General features: G+C 48.3%; 1 protein-coding gene and 1 pseudogene across 1 annotated transcript in view; both read left to right on the top strand.

Annotated features, from left to right (window-relative positions):
• Positions 1 to 25247, top strand: part of PDIA5 (protein disulfide isomerase family A member 5) — an 86017-nt gene extending 60770 nt beyond the window's left edge. Inside the window, exons 12-17 of the mRNA XM_006905571.1 lie at positions 6861 to 6931; positions 7468 to 7628; positions 11524 to 11654; positions 17977 to 18047; positions 24473 to 24607; positions 25018 to 25247. Coding sequence (XP_006905633.1) covers positions 6861 to 6931; positions 7468 to 7628; positions 11524 to 11654; positions 17977 to 18047; positions 24473 to 24607; positions 25018 to 25098 — 650 coding nt within the window. The 3' untranslated portion in view covers positions 25099 to 25247. The remainder of the gene's footprint in view (positions 1 to 6860; positions 6932 to 7467; positions 7629 to 11523; positions 11655 to 17976; positions 18048 to 24472; positions 24608 to 25017) is intronic.
• On the top strand, positions 22133 to 22251 carry LOC112486150 (annotated as a pseudogene).
• Positions 25248 to 26175: the final 928 nt, after the last annotated feature.

Raw genomic sequence — 26175 nt, forward strand, 5'->3', positions numbered from 1 at the left:
CGTAAGGGCTTAGCAAATGAGACAATGAACAAATGAAGTTGTTCTAGAAATAAATTAGGGAATGAGAACTAGAAACCAGATGGCAGCTTTTGTTTTCCCTGTTAGTCACTGTTATTAACAAATAGAATGAATAATAAACACCCTGCTCTGTGTAGAGAGCCCTGTTGAGGGGGGTCTGATTTCAAATCTAGCAAGCGGAGCTGTCGGAGGCTCCTCTTGTTGGGTGTCTGCCAGCCCCCCAGCTCTGCACGCATTTGCACGTGTCGTTTTATTTCTGCTGGACTGGCAGAGTGAGAGGGATCAGGGCAAAGACATGAGGGTGAAGCTTCCTGATGAACTCCCCATCAGATGGGCATGGCTCTGCGTCAGATAATCTCTCTACACCATCCCTCTTCCTTATCTAGGAGCATGGTCTGTAGCCCAGGAAGGGGTGGAGTGCATGCGGTTTAGAGAGAATTTGGAGCCCAAGAGGGGTGAATTGAGAGCACAGAGCTTCTAGCTGTTGAGCCGTGTATTATGCCAGCTGCTCCCGAGAACCCACAGTGATCAGGAAGCCACTTTTGCAGTGTTTGAGGGACCCAGAAAAAAGGGCAAATATCAATAGACTGGAGACTGGCACCACTGTCCCAGGTGTCTCAAGTGCAGGAAAGGTGAATTCTGGAAATTACGGTGTCGGTGATGTCAGTCCCAGACCAGATAGTGAGTGGTTTAGAAACAGACCGTTTTGGAGACTTAGAAAAACAAGTTGGGCTCCGTCAACGTACGAGACCATGGAATCTACTAAGGATTGCTGGACATGCTTGGTTTGTTTCTTGGGATGAGGTTACTAGGTTGTTGAATTAGCATGGCTTTCTTTGCTTTTTTTTTTTTCCTTTTTTTGTCACATGGGGCCAGTTTATTGCAATTAAATACCTCTCTCTATTTTTGGTTCATTTTTCCATAAAAAAATAAATAAATAAAACACACATAACATGTCTTTCTTTTATCAGAAGTGAGTTCTGTTTTCCTGACTATGATGGGGAGAGCTGGGCAGAATAGGGCCACCCTGAGGGGGGCTACAGAATGGGGCCACCCCGAGGGGAACATCCCTTTGTTGCGTGTACTGTGAGTCTGGCCTGGTTCTGTCTAGTTCTGGTACTTGTTTTTTTAATCAGCAGTTTTGTTGCAACTATAAAAAGCTGGACATACTTCCAAATCTGCAAGGGTTAGAGTTGAAAGAGGAAAGCTAGATAAAATGTAGAACAATTACACCAATATTTTAAAGGATCCCAGCAGACTGAAATAGTGGGGCTGAAACTCAAAAGCTGAATTAATTTTTATGGCATTTTTGCTAGTTAAAAAGAAATACATGTACATTTTGTCAAGGGTAAGCACAGGAAAGTATAGAGAAGAAAATTAACATTATTCCTGATACTGACTCCCAGGGAGAGCCATGGTCTCTCTCTGCAGGGTTATTTCTCTGCACAAAGTGCTCCATGTTTGTTTCTTTCCCGGTCCTGCTCTGAGAGGCCAGAAGCAGAGTCTTTAGCCTTCCTCCTGACCTGTGCCTGCCCCAGGTGGGTGCTCCCTGGCACCCATAGGTTCCAGGGCAAGTCGTTGGGTTCTATGCCTGGAACCTTCATGGGTGCCTGCAGAGCTGCATTCCTGGGTTCTTGGCAGGAAAGGGCACGGGCCCTAGCTGTAATTATCAAATATTCTCATTGGCTCACGGTTTCTTTACCCTTTTTCCCAGATTTGCTGTCACACTCAGCCTCTCTCTCCGCCTCCTCGCCTACCTTCCTTTGTGTCCCAGCTGGAGTCACTAGAAACCCCACACAGATTCTTCAGCAGCCTGAGTTGTTATTGAGCAAATAAGCATAGGCTCAGCCACAGTGCCCGGGCCCTCTGCATAGGTTAGCTCCAGTCCTGCCCCAGGTCACACAAGAGGGCAGGAGTAGTGGAGATTCAATGCAGATTTACCCCATGGGTCCCACCCTCCGGGAGGAGCTGATCCTCTGAATGCAGCAGTGGACTCTGCACTGTGTGAGGCCCGTGCCTGGGCCCCCTCAGTTCAGGGGGCAGCCTCTCTCTCCCTGCTCAGCACTTCCCCTTTGTCATCCGTCTCAGTGCGGGGCCAGGTGTGGATGTGGGAGGCCACAGCATCAGGCCCAGCTCTCCAGTCCAACAGCAGACGAAGATAGTGTCGGAAAGGGCATGGCAGCAGAACACTGACTGCTCCCTGGCGCCTTTCCTGTGTGCAGTGTTCTGAATGAGACATCACATGATGTCACTCCTCTTCTCTTGTCCTCGTCTGTTTTGCTACAGTAACATCCACCTGCTTCTCCTCCATGCGACTCCAGCCCTGCATTGGGCCATGGAGGGATGTGACGCCGTAACACTACCCGAGTGAGCATCCCTCCTGTGAGATGGTAAAAGGAACAAAGTGAGAGGCCCCAGGGAGGGTGGCCCTGAGGAGCAGCTTGTCTCTCGTGCGAGTGCTGGAGTACAGGCAGGGAGCCTAAGAAAGAAGCTGCTGGGGAACCAGAGCACCCTCTCTCCCCGCTTACCCTGGGCCACAGGGGCCAGCCAGCAGCTCTGCCCTGGTCCACCCCTTTTCTTTAACAACAGGCCCAGATTTTCTATGCCACAACCTGCCACCTGCAGACGTGTGCTGTGCTGGAGGCCACTGTGCCCAGCCTGCTTTCTAGGAGCTACACTGTCAATTTGGTGGCATGTTCCTGTCAGAGTGTAGACTTTCTGCTCTTTATTTTATTTCTACCTTATTCTCAAAGTAATGTCTGATCTTTGATCTTTGTGGAAACTCTAGAAGGTGTAGAGAAACATAAATGATGAAGGAAAAACATGACTTACGATCACATGATCCAGAGGGAACCACTTTTCTCTTTGGGGCGTTATTATTAGTTTCTTTTTTATATTTCCCTTGTTTTTAAGTTTTATTTTTCTAAATTAACACAGTTAAATTGACTTTTTCTGACACATGTATAGATTTCTGTAACTATCACGCCATAAAACTTCTTCATATAATCACTTTTATTTTTTAATTGCATAAGTAATTTAAGAATAATATTAATGACATTCTTATTATTGGCAGTGCAGTATTCAAGGGATACATAAGAATATAGTGCAAACAGTGAGAGTTCCCGCTCCTCACCCTGTCCCAATTACAGGGTTGACTGCTGTTAACAGTTAGTATATCCTTTCCCTTCTATACGTCTACCTAAATAATAGGGTTTTGGTTTTGGTTTTTCACATAAATAGGATCATTCCTTATCCATTTTTCTGCAATCTGCTTTTGTTTCACTCACCAGTAGGTCTTGAAGATGTTTTCATGTAAAATGTTGACATATAAATCTACCTCAGTCTTTTAACCACTAAACAGTGTTGTATAATTTAGAGATGCCATAAATTTTGAATCATTCCCTATTGATAGACATTTGTCTCCTGTCCTTCACTATTCAAACAGTGCAATGAACATTTGTAAACATATGAATCTGGGAACATGTCTAAATATTTATGACTAATTCCTAAAAGTGAAGTTGCTGGGCCATAGGGTAAGTGTGTTTGAGCTTTGATAAATCCTGCCACCTTGCCCTCCAGAAAAGTGTCACCACACCCGCAGGTGTGTGATAGAGCCTGCATCCTCTCCAGCCATGGATACTGCTGTTAGCCTTTTCTATTCCTGTGAAACTGGGCAAAAGGGCAACTTGTCCATAGCTCCCTGGCCTCCAGGAAAGTTGGGCATCCTTTCTTGTGATAAGCAGCTTTTCATGTTTCTTCTGTGAACCACCTGTTTATACCCTTTGCCCATTTTTCTACTGGTGGTTTGTCTTTTTCTTCTTGATCTAGAACTCTATAATATGGATATTAATCTTTATCTGTTATCCATGTTCCAGATATTCTCTCTCTTAGTCTATTGCTTGCTTTAACTTTCTTTATGGTACCTTTCATTGTACAAAAGCTTTATATTTTTGTGGTCAAATAATAGCTAGGATATTTCTTGAGCACTTATTGTAGATCAGGCATTGTTCTAAGCACTGTCCACATATTAATTCATTTAATCTTCAGAGCAAATCCTGTGACGTGTATATATTAAGGTTATCCCCATTTTACAGGAAAGGGATTAGGAAAGGGAGGGACCAGGAGGTTAAGAAACTTGCCAAAGGCCACATCGCCAAAAGGGGGAGCCAGGACTAAAACCCAGACGTGTCTGTCCCAGAGGCCACAGCCTCACCACTGAGCCTCCTGCGAGCCAGCCTTTTCCCTCCCAACCTCTGGTATTCATGGGTTGCTTGGGAAATTCACCCCAAGATATAAAAATAGTGGCCTGTATTTTGTTATTATATATTTTTTTCATTTTGTTCTTTAATTCATCTGGATTTTTTTGTTTGCCGAGCCAGGTAAGAGAAAAGGATGTAATTTTATTTCCTTAAGTCCTTTCTTCTGTACTTTTTCTTTTACATTTTCCTTAACATTATCTTGTAACTATTTTCTTACCATTATCTTATATTTTCTTATGTTATTAAAAATGCCTTTTTGTACATGCTTTTTATGGTCACATAATATTCCTTTGTATAATGGTGTCATAAATTACTTCGCCAGCACCATAATATTGAAGGTTCAAGTTGTTTACTGTATTTTCTCATTATAAATCATGCTGCAGAGAGCATTTTCATGCATAAAAATATTTGTCCATATGTCAGATTATTTTCTTAGGATAGAAACCTGGAAGAGAAATTTTTAAAAGCTTGTTATCCGCATTTTACACTAACATAAAGAAAAAAACCCAAATCTCTCTTTGCACAAGAAGAGGGCTTTGTGATGGATGGAGGCATCTATCAGTGTGTGAGTTTGCCCCAGAGTGTCTGTGAGTGTCTGCAAATCAGCTTTGGTGTACATACAGCTGGAAGCCTTGAAAACGCTCTGAGGTGTCTGGGTGGGGGTGGGGGGGTGTCAATCACTGATGTTAAGACATCAGTGTTTCCGCTAGCATCTGTGGGAGCCCCACCTCCCTGGCATGCCCCAAGCCAAGTTCTAGGCAAAGCAGCAAGAATGTGGACAGAAAAATCCAGGCTCCTCTAGAATCCCAGATACCAGGCAGCTTTCAAAATTAATCTGGTCTCCTAGAAGACTCTGGTTCCAGGATCCAGGAAAGTCTCCATAGCTGGTCTGTAATAAAATCATAAGTGTAATTGAAGATAATGGAACCTAGAGGAATCCGAAGGCTTGCAGTTGATGGAGGGCCAACACTCCCACAGCCAGAAAAGAGCGTGATTGAGGAGTTGATGTGTAGCCTCTGTGCCAGGCCATGAAAATCAGCATAAGCACACTTACACAGATGATAAAAACCCAACAAGGAAGTTTGGCCATAAAACTTAATGGCCTATCAAACCACAATCAGAACACTAAAACGCAGCGGGCTGGAGTCCTGCTCCAGAGTATAACCCTCCTTCTCTGGCTCCCCCGAAGCCCAAGCAGTGAGGACAGCCAGGCCCAGGAGGCTGGGGTCAAGGCTGGCACCACCTATGACCCACGGCTATCTAGGACAGCAGGTGCCAGTGACGAAAGCTTTGCACAGCCAGACTTTTCCCCTCCTTAGGGCCTGGCCAGTCGCCTCATTATAAACTCTGTTTACCGAAGTTTATTGCTTAGCATTAGTATCTTGTTCTGGGAGTAGAGGGAATTGATGCTAGAAGCAAAAACCATAACGATATCAAGAGAACTCTAGGGTATATGTGTAAAACATTAGAACAACATCCGTAGATGTTGGAGATTTCCAAAGATGTTTTTTTAGACCTAGTAAGAAGCAGGGGAAGTATATAAATGATGGCGGGGAGGGGAGGGTACAGCACAGTAACCAGCTTGGCTGCCAGTTATACTAAATAGAGGTGTTCAGCCAAACTGGCAGCTAAATTTGGGTGCAAAGCAGGACTTGCCATAAAACAATTTAGTCTAGTTAAACCTTGTGTGCACACGTGTAAATCTGAATAATATAGCCATAAGGTTAATTCATTCAAAAAGTGCATGGATCACCATCCTCGGTACCAGGGATGTGGTGGTGATCTAGACAGCTAAGCCTGTCCAGAGCATACAGTTCAGTTGGGGAGATGGGCGGGGAACAAATAAGCAAATTTTTCCAGCTGTTCTTAATGCAACTGAGAAAATAAACAGGATATGGAAAGAGAGTGTGTTGGGGTAAGGCTCCTTTCTTTGGGTTAGATGGTCAGGGAATTTCTCTGCAGAAGTGAAACTTGAGCTAACGCCTGAATGAAGTGAAGCAATGAGCCCTGTAAAGACCTGGGAGAGGATCAAGTTACAGCCAACAGTGTTAAGAGCCTTGAGGTGGAAATGAGCTTGGTGTGATAGAAGAGGAGGAGGGCCACGGGCTGCATAGTAGAGGACAGGAGGGAAATGACTAAGTTGAGATTGGAGAGGGCTGGGGTCGGATGGTGTGGGGCTTGTGGCCAGGGTAAGGAGGTTGATTTTGATCTACCTGCCGTGGGCAAGTTTTAACCAAGGGAATTTGATCTGATTTTTGTTTCAAAAAGATGCCTTGGCTGCTCCTAAATATAAGAAAACAGCAATATAATAGTTACAAGGCAGTATAGAATTAAATGCCTTAGAAATATATGAATAAGAAGTATTTTGTGAGTGGAAGAGAAATCAGCGGATCAGTGAGGCTGAACCTTCCCCAGTGGATTAGGCAAAAGATTTTTTTCTCTGAACTGGTGTTCATTCTTCGTTTCTCTTGGGTACTCCCTGGTGTCTGGGAATAGGGCTGAGCTGTCTCACAGATGCAGCACAGGGGACATCACCCGAGCCTTGGTGCCATGAGAATGGCTTCTCTTGATTTCTTCCCACAGGGTGTGGACACTGTAAGAAAATGAAGCCAGAGTTTGAGAGTGCAGCGGAAGTCCTCCACGGAGAAGCAGGAGTAAGCATCCTTTCCTTAACCTCCCCCCACCAGTTTCTTCTAAAGAATCAGTGATGTGAGTCATTATAATAACTTCCCCCTGCTGGCTCTGCAGCAGCTCTCCGGTCCCTGGAGGTCTGCAGTTCTTCTATGTCCCTGAGTAGACATGTCTCAGTCAGACAGTTGGGGTCCCTACCAAGGATGGAGGGGTACAGAGAGACAGTGGGGTCATGTTCCCATGCCCATCCAGGTCATGACACAGGGGCGAAGCCCCAGGATTCTCCTTTTTCGCCGAGATTCTGGCTATTGGGAACAGCCACCGTCTACCAGCCTGCTTGGTGGGGCAGATTTAAAAGCCTCATCTCAGTCCATAAATGAGAAATGATGAATGTGCCAGTATTTAGTTATTCCTTGGGACATATAAGCCCAGGGTCCAGCCACTGCCCAGTGAAATCCCAGCAGGTCCAGCGTGGGTTGGGGCTGTCGCCTGGGTTCCTCTGTTCTGCCAGCACTGTGTCTGAGGCTGTCGTGCATGGTTGGCCTCTCCCCCATCCCAGAGCTCTGGTGTCCTTGCAGCTGTCGATGCCACTGTCAACAAGGCCCTGGCAGAAAGATTCCACATCTCTGAGTTTCCTACATTGAAGTATTTTAAGAATGGAGAAAAATATGCAGTGCCTGTGCTCAGAACAAAGAAGAACTTTATTGAATGGATGCGAAAGTAAGTATGATGGTCTTGACAGTGCATCTTGACTCCTGCCTGTCAGGCACCAGAGACAGCCTTGAGGAGGTGAAGTAAACCTTAGAGGCTGCTGTCCTTGGCTTGGGGTCATGGGAGCCAAGACACATTTGACCTCTCCAATCCTAAAGCCATTCCCACCTTGTTAACCACATGTCCTCACCTAGCAAGTCACTGGTAGCTTTTCTGGATGATGCAGTTCCCTCTGCTCAGATGAGTTCAAATGAGTGTTTCTTTTCTTTTTTCTTTTCTTTTCTTTTCTTTTCTTTTTTTTTTTTTTTTTTAGAGAATCCCCTTTTTCAGTGTCATGGCCCCAGATTTCATCATCTGCATTTTATTCCGTCCCCTTTCAACGAGTGAAGGAAACACACAGCTCTTCACATCCAGAGCTGTACTCGTTTGGGCCCAGGTTTGCTGGAGGTTTACTGGGCCTCTGTAGTATCCCTAGTGCAGCCTACTATGTTTTGGGGTTGAGGATAAAGATCTCAAAGAGTTCCCTCCAACTGCGTATTAGTTTGCTAGGGCTGCCACAACAAATAACATAGATTAGGTAGCTTAACAGCAGAAGTTTATTTTCTCACGATTCTGAAGGCCAGAAGTTTAACATAAGATGTTGACAGGGCTGGTTTCTTCCGAGGCTTCTCTCCTTAGCCATCCTCTCCCTGTGTCCTCGCATGGTCTTTCTGTGTCCTCATCTCCTTTCTTAAAAGGACACCAGTAAGATTGGATTAGGGGTCACCCTAATGACCTCATTTTAACTTAATTCTCTTAAGACTCTATCTCCAAATACAGTCTCATTCTGAGATACTGGGGGTTAGGACTTCAACATAGAAGTTTTCAGGGGGACACAGCTCAGCTCATAACAGCCTGCAAATCCGGAGAACCTTGAGTAGCCTTGCGATTATTACTGGCCCAAGGACCCCCTACTCACTCAAGGACTTTGGAACATGCACTTCTTAGCATTTCCCCCTCCTGTGAGGAGACGAACTGGGCCATCACAGAGATGCCATGGGAAATGGAGGAAGCCTTGGGCCTTGCTTGAGAGTCAGAAATTGTTAGGACGCAGCTGAAGAGACTTTCTCCTGTCTGCACTCCTACCCTGACACACATGTGTGCGCGTGTGTGAAGACACACATAATGTGAACATTCAAGAATGTTTCCTCCTTTCAGCACTGAGGGGAAGATAAAGTAAAAGAAGACACATTTCAGCCTTGACAGAGGTCCCCGGTATGTGGTGTAATGATGTCCACGTGAGAACCAAGAGTTTAGAGTCACAAAGTGACATGAGAACTGTGCAAAATAGCAGCGTCTAAATTGAGTTTCTTTGTTAGGACATTGGTCCTCAAACTTGGATGTATGTAAGCATCACCTGGTGTTGCGATGCTTATTTAAAGTGCAGATTCTGCGCCTGCTGTCCCTGAAGCTTTGGTTCATTTCAGGAAGTATGAATGGGACCCTCAGTCATAGCATTTTGGAAAATACTAGCTTATGGAAGGGAAGCAGAATTCCCACTAGGTTCAGGAAAGGCCCCTGGCAAGTGGTGAGTGGGCTGGCAAGGTCCTGGTCTCCGCCCCTCCCACTGTCCTACTCATCACGGGGGTGGATTCTCAGAGTAGCCAGGCCTTTGTCTTAGGGACCAGAGGGGAATCGTAGTTCTCCTCCAGAACGGACAGGCCCTCACTCCCCTGCCCTACTGGTGCAGAAGCAGGTTGCTCTTCACACCTACCTCCAGCTTCGCTCTGGTGCCAGGGCTGGTTTGTTGGGAGAGATCAAACTGGGCAGGGGTTTCAGGCAAGATCCTTGGTACTTGTACTTGTAGGTAGAGAACTGAGGGAATCAAGAGCATTGATCACTGCTAATCCCTACTCCAGAGGCCTGTCCCTTCTGTACGCATCACCCTGCTGAGCGCCTGAAAAGCAATGAGGGCGAGAACGTGGACTTTGTGGTCCAAGAGACTGAGCTCAGATCGGGACCGCCAGCTAGTTACGTGACCTTGCTAAGCCCCAGTTTCCCATCTGCAAAATGGAGACAATACTTTTCCCATAGACTTGTCTAGAGAATTAAACTATTGTGTTTAGCATGGTACTTGGTTTGGAAATACAGAAAGGAGGCTGTTTTTATTTTTGATACCCGCCATCGTATGGAGCTGTAACTAACTGACAGTATCACCTCATGAATGCGAATACCTTCCCAGCCTTCGCAAAATGCTTTTATATCTGTTGCCCCATTCCATCCTCAGATCCTACTGAGGCCAGAGTTTTTATTTCTATTTCCTTGAAAAGAAGCTTCGTTTCTGAGTGGTTAAGGGCCTTGACCAGGGACAGATAGTTCTTTGAGGAGCTTGGAAGGAATCCTTCAGACACAGCATGAACAGGAGACAGCTCTGAGACAGAGAGTTGAGTCTTGTCACCCAGGAGGAGGGTGAGCAGAGGGTGTTGGATGAGGCCAGTGGTGTTTCCAGGCTTGCACACCAGTGGCCATGCTGCAGGTAACTGAGACATGCCTGCCAGCAGGCCAGCCTGGAGGGGCGGGATTCAGAAATGGGGCAGAACAGAAAGGTCAGGTGGTCAGTGTCAACCACAGAGCCAAGGTTTGTGACAGGGCCTGGAGGACGAAGAAAAAGGAAGAAGACAGGAAGGCTGGGAGGGGTTGGTCTTGGTCACCAAAGCAGAAGTGCCATTAACCAAAATGAAGAAGTTGGGGAGGTGGGGCACTGATTTCGGAGGTGTGGGGGAGTAGTGAAAGTATTATATTCTTTTGGGGATTGGGATGACAGCGGAACCACCGGGTAGAAATACATGGAAAACACCTGGTAATAGGGGTCAGGACACAAGTCATCCTCAGCCCCAGAGATTATGGAAGCCATTCGGGTGGATGAGATCTTTCGAGAATTTCAGGGGCTCAGAGATAGAGCTGGGAAAGGAGAGGGCTGTCAGGAAGGTAGGGAGGTGGCACTCTGTGGGTGCTCGGCAGAGAGGGCTTGGGAAAGGTGAGAGTGGTCATGGGCTGGCTCAGTGTGGCTGGTCAAAAGCCAGATGGTGCAGTGGCAAAGGGGAATGCAGGAGGAGGATGTGTCAGCACCAGGTACAGATGACTCCCCAGAGACACTTCTCAGAGAAGGAAGAGAGAAGTGCTGTTGTAGGGAGAGGGATAAGGGCAACAAAGGCTTTTAAAAGACCCTGGAGATCTATAATTTTGTGAGGCAGACTGGAGGGAACCAGTGGACCGAAAGAGGATGAAAAATTACAAACACTTATTGAACGCTTGTCATTTATTAGAGCATATAGGCTCTTAGCGACTATTACTTGGTTGTCTCTGCTCTTTATAAAGGTCCCAGGAAGTAGGTATCATTGTACTCATTTAACAGAAAAGAAAATGGAAGCTCAGAGGAGTTTAGTAACTTACCTAAGGTGACACAGCTGGTAAGGAATCTGAATTTGAACTGCAACCCACCTCACTCCTTGGCCAGAACAAAGCCTCAGGAACAGACTATAATGGAGCGCCCTTCAGGGTCCCAGAAGAGACCAGAGGGATGGGGAGGGGAGTTCTACCCCACCATGGTGAGATGACAGAGGGCCTGCCCTGCCCTGAGAGTGGCTCAGGCCTCCACACCTTCACGCAATGGCTTCTTAATAGGCTCCTCGGAAGGAATCAGAATATCTTTGCTGATGGCACAGGTGTGTTTATGTTTAAACTGAGGTTTTAAGTTATTAAATTTTAGAAAGGATGCAAAGTGATTTCTTCTCTCGTGCTCCCCTGGGTGGTGGTGGTGGTGGTGGTGGTGGTGGTGGCAGCGGCGGCAGGGGGAGGGTGGAAGCCTTTGCCCTTAGAAGCCTCTCTTGATGGCTGTCTCCCCTCCACCCCTGGCTTCCTGCAGCCCTGAGGCCCCCCCACCCCCAGAGCCCACCTGGGAAGAGCAGCAGACCAGCGTGTTGCATCTGGTGGGGGACAACTTCCGGGAGACACTGAAGAAGAAGAAACACACCTTGGTCATGTTCTATGCCCCTTGTAAGTAGCTGGGGTGTTCGCTGAGGGGTAGGGTAGAGGGGCGGGCCTGAATGAACCCAGAAGATCCCCGCTGGCACCTGGGCAGCCACAGGTCAACTCTGGCTCATCTCTGCTGTAAGCATGGCTCACCACTTTCCAGACTGAGGTCCTTCAAAACCCAGGGCTTCCTAGCAGCTCTCAGATTCTCTTCTTTCTGGGGAGCCTTTCACACATCTGTCCTAAAGCCCTCTGCTTCTGTTTGTGGTGAGGACCTGCCATATAATTATTCAGTCTCTTTATGTCTCTGGAACCTTCCAGGCTGCCTGCCTCCCACCTGCCCACTTCCTGCCGCCCCTCCAGACACTGACTTCGCCTTCAGACCTTGGAACTTGACTGCTTGGAATTAGCCTTCCCAAGTGACTTTGAAGCCACTGGTTTTGAGGCTGTGGTAAAGCATAGTCACGTTCGCTGGGACCTGCCGAGATTCTGTGATACAGTCCGTTTTAATCAAAGCTTAAGCTAAGGAAGTGACAGGCCTGCTAGCATTAGTGTTTGTGACCTCGGGTTTTGTGTAGTCCCATCTTGAAGTTAATAGATACTTAAAAGGGAAGGCTCTTGAATTTCCCACTCTTCTGTTTCCCTTCTCTCTCTCCCCCAGGTTATAGCTCAGCTTAATGGTGTGGGGATAATAAAGCTGTGCTCTACAGAGAAGCCAAGCAACTCAGTCTGGTCATAAACCTGCTAGGCTGCAGCCAACCCTCTTGTTGGCTCCCCTCCTGCCCCCACTTTTCAAGTGTCAGTAATCCGTAATGACTCTCCTCAGCTCTCACTGTCTGAAGGGTTCACCTCCTGGCCCTGGCATCCCCCGGCCTCCGACTCCCACCCTCAGGCGACAGATACATCCCTCTGTTTGCCTTTTCTTTTCCGAGTAGGACTTAATGCTCTCTCAGTTCCTTATAGAGCTTCTCACCATCCCCATCTGTCCTTAAAGTATACCTAGAAGACGGGATTTTAAGAAGGTAACATCTTCCTTCTGGGCAGAGTGGGGGGTGCAGGACTGAGACCCATGAAGGTGCGATGCGTGACTTGCCCAAGGCCTCGCAGCAAGTTAGTGGCAGCCCCGCCTGCAGCCTGGGCTTTGCTTTCCCCCTTTTTGTCACAAATGCAATTCAGAGAGTGAGAGCTTTCTCGGCAGCAGCTGAGAACCTGGCCATAAAAGTGGGAGTTCTTGACCATCCACTGGGTGGACTTTAGGAAGCCTGGACTGAATACCTTCCCCTGGAAATACCCCTCTCTTTCCCCCAGACCCTGGGGTGGGGACCCCTACCCTGCTGGGGTACTACTGACCTCCCTCACATACCAGGGGTGGTGTCCTGGGCCCAGGACAACCGGGAAGGAGGCCGGTTCCTACCAGGCCTCCTGGGCCTCACTGTCTACTCTGGCAAGAAATAACTTCAGACGTGGTCTATTCGGGGTACATCACTGAGAGACCCCACTTCTGGCCAAGGGCTTGGCTCCTAGAGTCTCCTGTCTCCCTTACTGCGCTTTCCTGTCCTTGAACCCTGCTCCAGACTCTTAAGATACATTAATCAGTGGATTAAAGGGGGGCGGAGGGTGGGGAAATATCTAAAGACAAATCTTTTTTAAAAATTTAATAATAAAAATAATATAAACTTATTTATAATATATAAGGTAGGATAGTATATAATATAGTATATACTTATTTATGTATAAAGACTCAATACTAAAGTAAGGTTAAACACCTGATAAAGGTAGGTATAAAGTGAAAAGCAAAAGCTGACTTCCATATCCCTTCCACCATCTCTTACCCACTCATCGCTCCTCCCTACCCCCACATCCCAGCTCCTCCCACCCCCACTCCCTCCACCCCCTTCCCCAGCCTCTTCTCTTGTTTCAAGCCCTCCTTTGCTCTTAACGGTCTGGCTGTGGTGACTGCCTTTCTTAGGCCAGCTTGGCTGAGTCTCTAGAATTGAAAATTTCTTTCCTGTCCTCAGTCTTTGTTTTTCTCTCTTCACTCCGGGAAGCTTATTTGGTTTCCTGCTGCACAGAGAGGATGCCTTTTTTTAATTTAAAAAATTATGCCTCTTCTGGCCCGTCTGACACACCTCTTAGCAACATCTTCATGCCCTTTCTAAAACAGCCTCCCCTCCAGTTATTCATCTGCTGTGCTCTTTCTTTTGGATAATAAGAAAATTAGATGCAACAGAAGGCCATTAATCTGAGACCTAGATACTTTAAATTGATGGTAACAGGAATTTGCACTAGGCTAATAGTTACCTTTATACTTTCAGTAAGCAAAGAAATTAGAAAGGAAAAATTAGTCGTGATACCAGATTTGGGGGAAGAAGGTAACCTGATGCTGGTAGTGGGTATCCATGCCACCCAGAAAGGACCTCTAGGTGCCATAGGGCATGCGTTGACAAGCCTTGTCAACCAGCACATGCAACTGTTCTCTTTAAATGTTTTGAAAACTATATTCCTTCGGAGTATGAAATTTTCATGAATTTGAGCTCTTCTTCCCTCTGTTAAGTCACATTAGAAGTTTTCTTGTAATTGCCGTTGAAGTAATTAAAAAAACATCAATTAGTATCTGCCATGGGTTAGGCTGTGCTAGGCACTTTGTCTCATTTAATTCTACTATAGCCCATAACCAACCTAGCTCTCTTTTCTACTCCTGGGTCAGATGTTGGAAAATCCCTTTGAGCCCCCTCCACATCACTGTCCACACTGTCCATTCTGCCAGCCAGGCCACGTGGGTGGTCCTGCCCATCTCAGGAACCTGCTCAAGTGCTAACTTCAGATTAAAGTTGTAGCTTAGTCTTAATTTGGTTTCACAAAACTCTTTGAAATGCCAATCATTATTATCTTATTTTAAAAAGAGAATGTGGATGAGCAAAGCCATTCCTGTTCCCCGCCTTGGCTCTCTGAAGGCCGAGGGAGCTCAGGAGGCCTGGTCCAGCTGTTTGTCAGGAAGTTGGCCAAAGCCAGGTCTCCTCACAGGGCATTTGGCCTCTCCCACCTGTGTTTTGATCAGAATTAATTACCACAGTCAAGGAAATCCTCTCTTCAAAGCAGGTCTGTTCTCTTGGCAGTTGTGTTCAGTGTCTGGGAAATGGTGTGGAGAGGAGGTGGGCTTGTTTTTCGTCTGCTAATGCTGAGGGAATGGCCAAGAAAGCGCATCTGGGCCAAAGCAGCCCTTGGCTTCCCAGGCCCTCTTCTCAGTGGGTGCTGCCCTGGGTTTGCTGGGACAGGTGGAAAAAGTGGCCCCGTACAGGTGCCAGTCTATGCTTGAGACACTGTCATCAGAGCTGCGGGAGCTCAGGGTGGCACACGGAACAAGAGAGACAGGATAGCGTACACACCACTGTCACACCTAGGGCCTCCAGAGTCATGGCTCCTTATCCACTCTGATGAGCCCCTTCCCTGGATCGGGAACTCAGTCCCTGAGAAGCATCGGGGTCTCCCGGCAGCTTATCTTCCTCTTAGCCTGACTTTGGCTTTCCATTCCTGGATCCGAGGTTCAGGTTGATGGTAGAGCAAAAGGTAGCACGACATCATGAGAGCCAGGGGCGTTCTCAGTCACAAAATGGAGAGATTTGCCATTGTCACTGGGGCAAGAGAAGAGGCTTTGTAACAGGCTCAGAGAGTATCCTGCACACATCCGCCTTTGCTAAGCCCAAAGCTCCCTCTATACCTAGATCAGATTTTTCCAGCTCTGAGGGCAGCTCTCTGTAGAAGGAGACTGTCTCCCCCACCCCCAGCCTCTCAGTCTGGGTATAGGACGGGAGAATGTGGGATGGGACGTCCCAGACAGGAGTGGGCCCACTGTTTGCACAGGGACTCCTACGAAACCCTCATGCTGATAGCAGATACACAGATGGTGGTTTGAGGGGCAGGGTTGAGGCATGGACCCTGACAGTGGAGTGTGGGGGGCGGGGCGTGGCAGTCAGATGAATTTGCACAGTCCGTCGGGTAGAGAGAAACTTCCGGAAAATCCTCTGTGGAGATTCCGGGGGGCTCCCGGCTCTGAAGGCTCCCTTTGCTCTTAATGGTCTGGCTGTGGTGACTGCCTTTCTTAGGCCAGCTTGGCTGAGTCTCTAGAATTGAAAATTTCTTTCCTGTCCTCAGTCTTTGTTTTTCTCTCTTCACTCCGGGAAGCTTATTTGGTTTCCTGCTGCACAGAGAGGATGCCTTTTTTTAATTTAAAAAATTATGCCTCTTCTGGCCCGTCTGACACACCTCTTAGCAACATCTTCATGCCCTTTCTAAAACAGCCTCCCCTCCAGTTATTCATCTGCTGTGCTCTTTCTTTTGGATAATAAGAAAATCAGATGCAACAGAAGGCCATTAATCTGAGACCTAGATACTTTAAATTGATGGTAACAGGAATTTGCACTAGGCTAATAGTTACCTTTATACTTGCAGTAAGCAAAGAGATTAGAAAGGAAAAATTAGTCGTGATACCAGATTTGGGGGAAGAAGGTAACCTGATGCTGGTAGTGGGTATCCATGCCACCCAGAAAGGACCTCTAGGTGCCATAGGGCATGCGTTGACAAGCCTTGTCAACCAGCACATGCAACTGTTCTCTTTAAATGTTTTGAAAACTATATTCCTTCGGAGTATGAAATTTTCATGAATTTGAGCTCTTCTTCCCTCTGTTAAGTCACATTAGAAGTTTTCTTGTAATTGCCGTTGAAGTAATTAAAAAAACATCAATTAGTATCTGCCATGGGTTAGGCTGTGCTAGGCACTTTGTCTCATTTAATTCTACTATAGCCCATAACCAACCTAGCTCTCTTTTCTACTCCTGGGTCAGATGTTGGAAAATCCCTTTGAGCCCCCTCCACATCACTGTCCACACTGTCCATTCTGCCAGCCAGGCCACGTGGGTGGTCCTGCCCATCTCAGGAACCTGCTCAAGTGCTAACTTCAGATTAAAGTTGTAGCTTAGTCTTAATTTGGTTTCACAAAACTCTTTGAAATGCCAATCATTATTATCTTATTTTAAAAAGAGAAAGTGGATGAGCAAAGCCATTCCTGTTCCCCGCCTTGGCTCTCTGAAGGCCGAGGGAGCTCAGGAGGCCTGGTCCAGTTGTTTGTCAGGAAGCTGGCCAAAGCCAGGTCTCCTCACAGGGCATTTGGGCTCTCCCACCTGTGTTTTGATCAGACTTAATTACCACAGTCAAGGAAATCTTCTCCTCAAAGCAGGTCGGTTCTCTTGGCAGTTGTGTTCAGTGTCTGGGAAATGGTGTGGAGAGGAGGTGGGCTTGTTTTTCGTCTGCTAATGCTGAGGGAATGGCCAAGAAAGCGCATCTGGGCCAAAGCAGCCCTTGGCTTCCCAGGCCCTCTTCTCAGTGGTTGCTGCCCTGGGTTTGCTGGGACAGGTGGAAAAAGTGGCCCCGTACAGGTGCCAGTCTATGCTTGAGACACTGTCATCAGAGCTGCAGGAGCTCAGGGTGGCACACGGAACAAGAGAGACAGGATAGCGTACACACCACTGTCACACCTAGGGCCTCCAGAGTCATGGCTCCTTATCCACTCTGATGAGCCCCTTCCCTGGATCGGGAACTCAGTCCCTGAGAAGCATCGGGGTCTCCCGGCAGCTTATCTTCCTCTTAGCCTGACTTTGGCTTTCCATTCCTGGATCCGAGGTTCAGGTTGATGGTAGAGCAAAAGGTAGAAAGACAGCATGAGAGCCAGGGGCCTGGTTTAGTTGCCCCGTCTGGGGGTTGTCGAGAGTGTGAAAGCGAGCAGCAAAGTGTGAGCAGCAAGGGGCTCGGGCAGGGCGGTCGCTCCTGGCCCCCTGCCTTTCCCAGTACCGCTTTCTCAGTCACAAAATGGAGAGATTTGCCATTGTCACTGGGGCAAGAGAAGAGGCTTTGTAACAGGCTCAGAGTATCCTGAGCACACATCCGCCTTTGCTAAGCCCAAAGCTCCCTCTATACCTAGATCAGATTTTTCCAGCTCTGAGGGCAGCTCTCTGTAGAAGGAGACTGTCTCCCCCACCCCCAGCCTCTCAGTCTGGGTATAGGACGGGAGAATGTGGGATGGGACGTCCCAGACAGGAGTGGGCCCACTGTTTGCACAGGGACTCCTACGAAACCCTCATGCTGATAGCAGATACACAGATGGTGGTTTGAGGGGCAGGGTTGAGGCATGGACCCTGACAGTGGAGTGTGGGGGGCGGGGCGTGGCAGTCAGATGAATTTGCACAGTCCGTCGGGTAGAGAGAAACTTCCGGAAAATCCTCTGTGGAGATTCCGGGGGGCTCCCGGCTCTGCAGCCTCCCCGTCATGTGTAACTTCTCCTCCTCCTATGCAGGGTGCCCACACTGTAAGAAGGTTATTCCACACTTTACTGCTACTGCTGACATCTTCAAAGATGACCGCAAGGTAAGGATACCCCTCTTTATCTCTTGTCCCACCTCCAACTTTGCCCTGTCACCAATTCCTATACCTTCCTCCATTTTGTTCAGCCCCCTTTCCAAATAGGATCTGCCGAGACTAGGGAACTCCTGGGGACCAGGACATTCTTTTCTCATAAGGCAGGATAGAATAGGCTGAATTTATGCTTCAAAATCAACCTAAAGGGATACATTGAGGAGGGAGGGCTGTAACGGCTCAGTGTGGGTGGTAAAGAGGTCATCTATTTATTTTTTTTAGAGCTTGAACCGTTTTACAGTAGAATTCATAGTCATGCATTACTTGCATAATTAAAAATACAAATAAAATCCAACAAAAGTCGACCATAGGCAGTCAAGGTAGAGGAAAGCCGGCTATGTCTGTGGAGCCTCGGCCCACCGAAGTGAAGGGCTCCTGCAGCAGCCAACTGATGAAGCATAAAATTAACAAACTAGAGCTGCAGATTGGATTAGAGTGCGGGGAAACAGGCGCCTCCAGGCACATCCCCCAGGCAGCTCCAGCAGCCAGCCGGCTTTGCCACCATCCTGTGAGGGCAGCATGTGGCTCCAGGGCTCAAGTCACAGGGAGGAAACCCCAGAACTCAGGCTGGTGCCGCTTGGCTGCTGCTAATCTGTGTGACCTGGGAGAAGTCATATCAACCCTTCAGGCCGTGAGTTCCCGTCTCTGTAAAGTTGGGGTGCTAGTCTAGATGAACATGAAGACCATTCCCAGCCTGGGACAGTGTCGTAGGAATCTGTCCCCTGACAGGCCCCAAAACATACTCACATACACTCAATCCAAAGACATATGCACCTCTGCCATGGTGCCTTATTTCCCTGGGTGGAGTCCTCGGGCACAGTCGGGGCAGGCCGGACGCAGATGTGGGATCACCATGCGTTGGCCCTGCGGGAGTGGCAGCGATGGGGTGGGGAGAGCTGTGCAGGACAGCAAGTCAGAGAAAGCCAGGCTGGGGCACAGGCACATGTGTGGAGTGGGGGGCACACTGGGGATTTAGACCCCAGGACCCTACCCTATACTCAGCGAGTCCCATCATCACCCGCTTGCGCTGGCTGTGCCTTGGAGGCCCCCCTCACCCCGCCAGGAAGGAGTATAAGGACCAGAAATGTTTTTATCCTCTGCCTGCCACTTGGCCTGCATTGAAAGGGGCATAGCAAGAAGGGGCTTCCCATCTGCTGTCTCCCTCACCATCCAACCTGCTTCTGCGACTAGGGCCTGTTCATGTGACAGGGTGGCTGCTCCTGCCCCGGGACTTCTGGTCCAGCATAGCCCACTCCTCCAGTCCCTGCCGGGCTCCCTCACGTCTGGCCGTTGGGAGATGTGGGGCAAGCCTTTACTCTCTGCATCCAGGACTGGACTGGCAGTCCCTCCGAGTAGACTGCCATCACCCCTCGGTGCTCTGGACAGATGGGAGAGTGGCAGAAGTGTATCATCTCCCTGCCCCCACCCCCCAGCTGCTCAGGTCTCCATGGCTCAAGGGTCTGTAAAGGGATGACACTAGTCTCAATGGAGCCAGGCTACCTGTGCCCACAGTAAGCGCTGAGGGGCAGCTCTCCTCTGCCCCTCTGCTGACACACAAGGGCCCCATTTTCATGCTGACGCCTTCTTTTTTCTGAGACACTGATACGTCTTTGCTTAATTGTCTACACTTGGGCCAGTAATATTGCTGGCCTTTTCCTGGGGTCATTCTCTCAGTCTCTCGTTCCAGCTTCCTTTATTCCAAGCCAGGGATCATCACCCTTACTTCTTTTCAAGAACACACGTCACTTCTCTGTCCCAGGCAGCTGGCAGGCCTGGGGTTCCTGGAGGTGACTCTTAGTAACCGCAAGAAAGCATTCTGTCTCTCCAGCTGGGGGACTAAACTTACTGATGCCACATTGCAGGGTACCATCCTAGAACTATCAAATCAGACTCTGGAGGATGGTTCCAGGAATTGTGATTTCTAAGAGCTGGCTCTCGTGCTGGCCGCAGGCTGGTATTTAGGGACCACCAGCCCATCCAGCTCTCTCATTTCACTCATGAGGGAACGAGGCCCAGAGATGATCCCAGTGGGTCATTGCATCCAGACGGGGTCTCCTGACACCCCATGCTGCCACCTCTTAGCCGGAGGTTCCTTCCCCAATCAATATGCAGTTGGTTGCTCACTTCCATTTTCATAGCCAAAGTCAATATTAGCTCCTGCAGAGATTTATTTTACTGAATCAATAAAGCCACATGAGGCAGCTCATAATTTAGCTGGGGCGCCTCGGCGCCTCTGCCCCTCCCAGGAGCTTACTGGGGGACTTTTGCAGTTGACATTCTGGGTAGAGAAAGGGCTGCACACTTAGTGTTGGAATGGATGGCATTATGGAAGGGGCCACAGAGGACAAGGATTCAAGGTGGAAGGTTGGTGGACGCAGGCAGGTTGGAGCTCGCCTCACTGCACATTAGAGTGTCCACAGCCTAGGGGTGGGGCAGGGCCTGCGGTGCACCTCTTGGCCTGGTGTGAAGGTCATCCCAGGAGGAGGCCCTGAGGCAGCAGGAGCCCCTCCTCTGTGATTGGCCCAGAGGCTTCTGTAACTCTGGTCTTGGTGTTTACAAAGCTGTCTGCCCATCAGGAGGGAAAGCTCCCTGAGGGCAGGCACCTTATGTATCCTTAAATTCCCCCAAAGTTTTGACTGCTGGGACCTCTGTAAATGTTGACTGAATGAAGGAACAATACATATTTAGTATTTCCTGAGAGTTCCTCTCCCATTAATACTTTCAAAGCATAATGTCATGTTATCCTCACAGTAAGTAGCCTAATCAACATGTGTTGTTATTCTCCCCTTCAATTTCCCTGAGGAGATTGAATCTCAGAGAGGTTAAATGACCAGCCCAAAGTTACCCTGCTGGAAAGGGGCAGAATCAGAATTGAATAAATAGGCATTGTCAGCATTCTCCCAGAATCTGATGAGGGCCTGGGACTCGCATGCAAGGGGTTTATTTGGGAGGTGGTCTCAGAAGCTGCTGAAGGAGGGGATGGAGGAAGGAAAACCAGACAGAGAAGGAGCCAGAGCAGCGTGTTAATGAGCAGCTTACCACGAGGGTAACTAGGATGTCCCTGGAGACCTCGCCAGGGACAGAGTTGTCCACTCAAAGGTCAGGGAAGCCAAGGGACACTCGAGCCCTGTCCATCACTGGCCTTACCTCTAGCTCACTGCAGCCAAGAGTTGCAGATGCCAAAGTCAAGTGCTAGGCTACGGGGACATGGCAGGGCACCAAGAGCCAACTACCATGGAACAGATCTAGAAATTAGAGGTGTGCATTAGGTGCTGCAGGTGAGTCAGTACAAATCTTGAGTGGGCATGGGAGGGGCAGGTATTTAGACAGGTAAAATTGGGAAAGATGAGGAGGTTTATTTGCTACCTTCTTTCCAAAGAGTTCACGCCACTTCCTTTAGAGAGGGCTGCACTCGTCTCTTCTCATGGAAACGGAATGTGGAGGAGCTTTCACAGCTAGAAGTAGCCCTTTGTGTTTGCAGCTGGCATAGTTTAGGTGATTCAGAAGCACACATTTTTAATTGAGTAGATTTTTTTAATCACACACTACATTTCCCACAGCTCCAGGGCATGTATATAAATTAAATTCATAATTTAAAGCGGATGCAGAGAGCAGCATCCTGAGCTACACTCATCATTCACTTTTACAGAATAGCAGAGAAGCACTGACCCCTGGACTAGGGCTAAAGCAGACGGCTGCCCGGTATGCGAGGTCTCCCCTGAGCTGGGCCCTTCCTAGCCTGCCCTGAGAAATGGAACCCACAGGGCAGCCAGAGGAGCATGTGCCTCACACTTCTAGATAATTCAGAGAGCACTTTAGAGGGTGAGCTGGGGTTCTCAGAAGCCTGCAAGGGCCAGCCTGCTGGCCTGGCGGATCAAACTCCATATGGACACCAGCAGAGGGCAAGTTGAGCCTGCCTGAAGGAGACAGCTGCCTCTCTGCTCCAGCCAGGTGTTGCCTGTGGGAATTCAGAGCAAATATCATCAAATTGGCTTTGAAAGATAAACTGGCAAGCCAAACTTTTATATAAAAATCTGGTTTACGGTCATGCCACCCTGAACAAGCCCGATCCTGCCTGATCTTGGAAGTTAAGCAGGGTCGGGCCTGGTTAGTACTTGGATGGGAGACCACCTAGGAAGACCTGGTGCTGTAGGCGTAAAAAATAATAAATAAAGGATTGTACGCTGACAAGGTCCTTGCAATCTGTGAGGTCAACCAAGGGTTGTCTCATCTAAAAATAATTTTACATGGGCCCAATAGAACAGGATTGAGAACCAAGTATGGATTGCGCATAGCGGGTTTGCAAACTCTGCTCCAGGAAGTCTTACTATAGAGAATGTCATGTAGCTGAAAAGGTAGGAGGGCAGTGTGAAGGCAGGTGAGAGCGGGCAGGTGTGGTGCACTGGCAACTAGAGTGCAGGCCACACCTCACTCTTCACTCTGACCACATCCTGCTGCTCACCTGGGCACAAGGTAAGTGACCAGTAAACGTGACTGCCGGTGGCCTGCTGGGCTCTCCTACCTGGAAACAGGGCCTCGGTTCAAATGCGGAAAGCCAGCAGTCACAGACTGTGAACTGTGGTTATTCAACAATTCAAGCTGTGGTAACAGTCCAGTCCGAATTCCTTAATGAGTTTCGGCCCTCAGAGAAACCACTGTCCTTCCTCTCTCAGGTCCAGGCATGGGCTGGCTCTTCTGTCTGGGTGTTCTTCACATGGCTGGCTGCCTCCTCATCACTCCGGTCTCAGATCAAATGTTACCTCCTAGGAAAGGCCTCCTGGTGAAGGCAGCCCCTCTGGCTATTGTCTTATCGAATCAGGCTTCTTTAATTTCTTCACAGCATTTGTTGGGCTCTAAAATGTTCACACTTGTTACGCATCTTCCTGCAGTAAGAATGGCATTGGCTCAATGACTGAACTTTGTCAAGGTCACCCTGTCCCCCTAGCATCTAGCACACACGACAGGCCTGGGATAAAGGCTGCCTCTCACAATCGGCCCTCCCCACCTCCGTGACGCTTTTGGACCGCGCGTCGCCGTTACTCGATCCTCTCCCCTCTTTCCTTGCCTTATGAGCATGAACAGGGAAAAAGGTTGCTGTCTGTTTTATACACTCTTATTTTGAAATAACAATAAATAATAAGGAAAAACTGCCCAGCATGTGGAATTTGTAAGATGATCAAGAAGAGGCCAACAGCCAATTTGGGAACCTCTTTCTGACCCAAAACTGCTTTGGTCATTGCTGAACTTTTCCAGTTTCGGGAATGGGTGCCCTGGTTGGAACTTTCTTTGCTTCCTCCTTTAGGCCTTGGCTCAGATGGCAAACCACGCAGCGTGCCTTTGCTCCATTCCCCCGGGCTCTCTTGGCACTGGGGACCATCTCCATAATTCCTCCTATCATGCCTTGGAATTGTCTCTTTAACTGACTCCCTGACCAGATGCTGAACTCTTAGCAGGGACAGAGCTTGTGTTTGAGGCCAGTAGGAGCAATTGTAACAGCAGCTTACACTTACTGACCACTAACTGTGTGCCAGGCCCAGTGCTGATTCACCTGATTGTAATTCTCTTAGTCTGCATAATATCCTGATAACCTCGGTATTATTATTATCCCCATTTTACAGATGAAGAAACTGAGGCACCAAGAGGCTAGATAATTTAAGTCTTAATATGTAGCCAAGCCAAGATTTGCACTTGAGAAACTTCAAAGCTCTTGTTCTTAACCTTGTAACTGCACTGCCTCACAAACATATTCAGGGATGAATTCCACAGTGCCTCCCGGAAAGCATCACAAAATCTGTGGTGTTTCCAACTGCTTTCGAGTCATAATTTCCTTTACAGTCATTACGCAGTCATCCCTCAGTATCCTTGTGGGTATTGGTTCCAGGACCACCCATAGATACCAAGATCTAAAGATGCTCAAGTCCCTTATATAAAATGGCGTAGTGTTTGCGTATCACCTGTATTGGCACATAGGCTACATACTTCATACATTTGTGTGAATTCAATGTAGTGCTCGGCGTGTGGCAAATTCAAGTTTTGCTTTTTGGAACTCTCTGGGATTTTTTTTCTAATATTTTTGATTCTCGGTTGATTCTGTGGATGCAAAACCTACAGATACAGAGGGCTGACTGTACTCGTGATTTTAAAGGGCAGTCTGAGCGCACTCCAAGATGAGTCCCCAAACCTTACCCATCTGCCTTGGAAATCGTCAGTCTCAAGGGAGCTCCAGGCTGGGGATGCTTTGTTTCAGCTCCTCCTGCTATGGGGGAGAAGAATCACAGAAAGCACATGGCTTGGGCCAGAGTACTGTGTGCGGAGGATCCAGGCCTCAGCTCTCAACTGGAGACCCCTGTGCTGACACTCCCACTCTTCACCCGTAGATCGCCTGTGCTGCTGTGGACTGTGTCAAAGATAATAACCAGGACCTGTGTCAGCAGGAGGCCATCAAGGGCTACCCCACTTTCCACTACTACCACTATGGGAAGTTTGTAGAAAAATATGACAGCGATCGGACGGTGAGTTGGGAGAGAAATCTGCCCTGAGCTTTCTGCTGAGGGCCAAGGAAATAGCCACTCAGTGGGCAGCAAGGGGAGACTTCTAGAAGCCACAGAACTCAGCTGGCCCATCAGAGCTGAGAAGGAAAGAATCTGGGTCTGGCTGGAAGAGATTCTCAAGGGGGTTGTCACAGAAGTCCTGTCCCAAAGCTAGGGTCGCATCCTGGGTGCGGAAGAGTTTCCTCACCCGCTTCTCAGGGCTTCTCTGTAGGCAAGCAGACGCTTCTTGCGTCACCAGCTGCCCCCACCAGTTCTGCCTGCCTCTCTGTCCAGACATGTGGAGGGTCAAGGAAGGGGAGTGAGGGAGAGAATGCACATCTGTATCAGGGGTTAAAGTTCTATTTTTCTCTTTCTCTTCCCCTTCCCTACAGGAATTGGGATTTACCAATTTTATTCGAACCCTCCGGGAGGGAGACTACGAGAGACTAGGGAAGAAGAAGGAAGAGTTGTAATTTCTGCCTCAGAGAAAGCTTTTCCATTACACTGTGAATGATACCTGTTTGGTTGTTCTTTCTGAATTTCCAAGTGTCTGGAGACAAAGTTTTTTATAGCCGCTTATGGCCATTTTGTACAATTTTGAAATAAAATTAAACCAATTGTTTGGTGGTGTGGGTTATGTTCATGGAACCTCTGCTAACAAAGATGGATACTCGTGTTCTCCCTCATTGCATGACCTCTTCTGACAGGCGGAGAGCCACACTCCAGGGTCGTCCACACGAAAGGCACTCATGAGGGCAGGTGGGTGGCAAGGGTTGCTGGCCCCTATCAATCACTGGAGGCAGAACAGGGAAACCGGACCACAAAATATCATGTGATAAAATGACTAGTGTTGAGAGGAAATGCATTAAGATGATCAGGGAAAATGGGATACAGAAGCAAATGGTAACCAGGCATTCGCTTTTTCTAGATCTTTGTGGTTTCAGTCTTGGTGTGTTTTCCTGGAACTCATTTACATATTTCTCCAATTATTTCTGTCGTCTTCTCTCCAGGCCCTCCCTACTTTCTCTTTAAAGAAAAGTCTCCACTTCTGGGATGAGTGCCCAATGAAGCCCAGACTCCAAGGGGCATCTAGAATGGAGTGGAGGAGAGGACTTTGGCTGCTTGCTCTGTGCACTGACTGGAAGGGGCAGCATGGGAGATGTGGTGTATTTTCAGTGTGCAGATGTTGGGTCTGTTAACCAACTCTCCCCGTACCACAATAACCTTCACATCACGTTCTCGATGGTCGTGCCACCCCAGGTCCCCACTCTGCTCCGATGCCTCACTCTGCCTCCTGCCTCTGTTACGTCTTTTTTTCTGACCATCTTTCCCACTAGTCCTGCTTTCTGCATCTCTGCATGACTAACACCCAGCCCTGTGCCCAGCAGTGTCGCCAGAGCCAGAGTACGCCATGCTGTATCCACTCAAGTATTTCTCCACAGGAAGTAGGACAGCCTCGTCCAGGCTGCCTTGACTTTAGTTGTAAGCAGTTATCCTAGTACTTGGCAGCACACTTTGGTGGACTTGTTGGGGAGCTGGCTAGCAGGAAT

This window comes from Pteropus alecto, unplaced genomic scaffold, assembly GCF_000325575.1.
Source record: "Pteropus alecto unplaced genomic scaffold, ASM32557v1 scaffold251, whole genome shotgun sequence".
In the NCBI taxonomy this organism is placed as follows: Eukaryota; Metazoa; Chordata; class Mammalia; order Chiroptera; family Pteropodidae; genus Pteropus; species Pteropus alecto.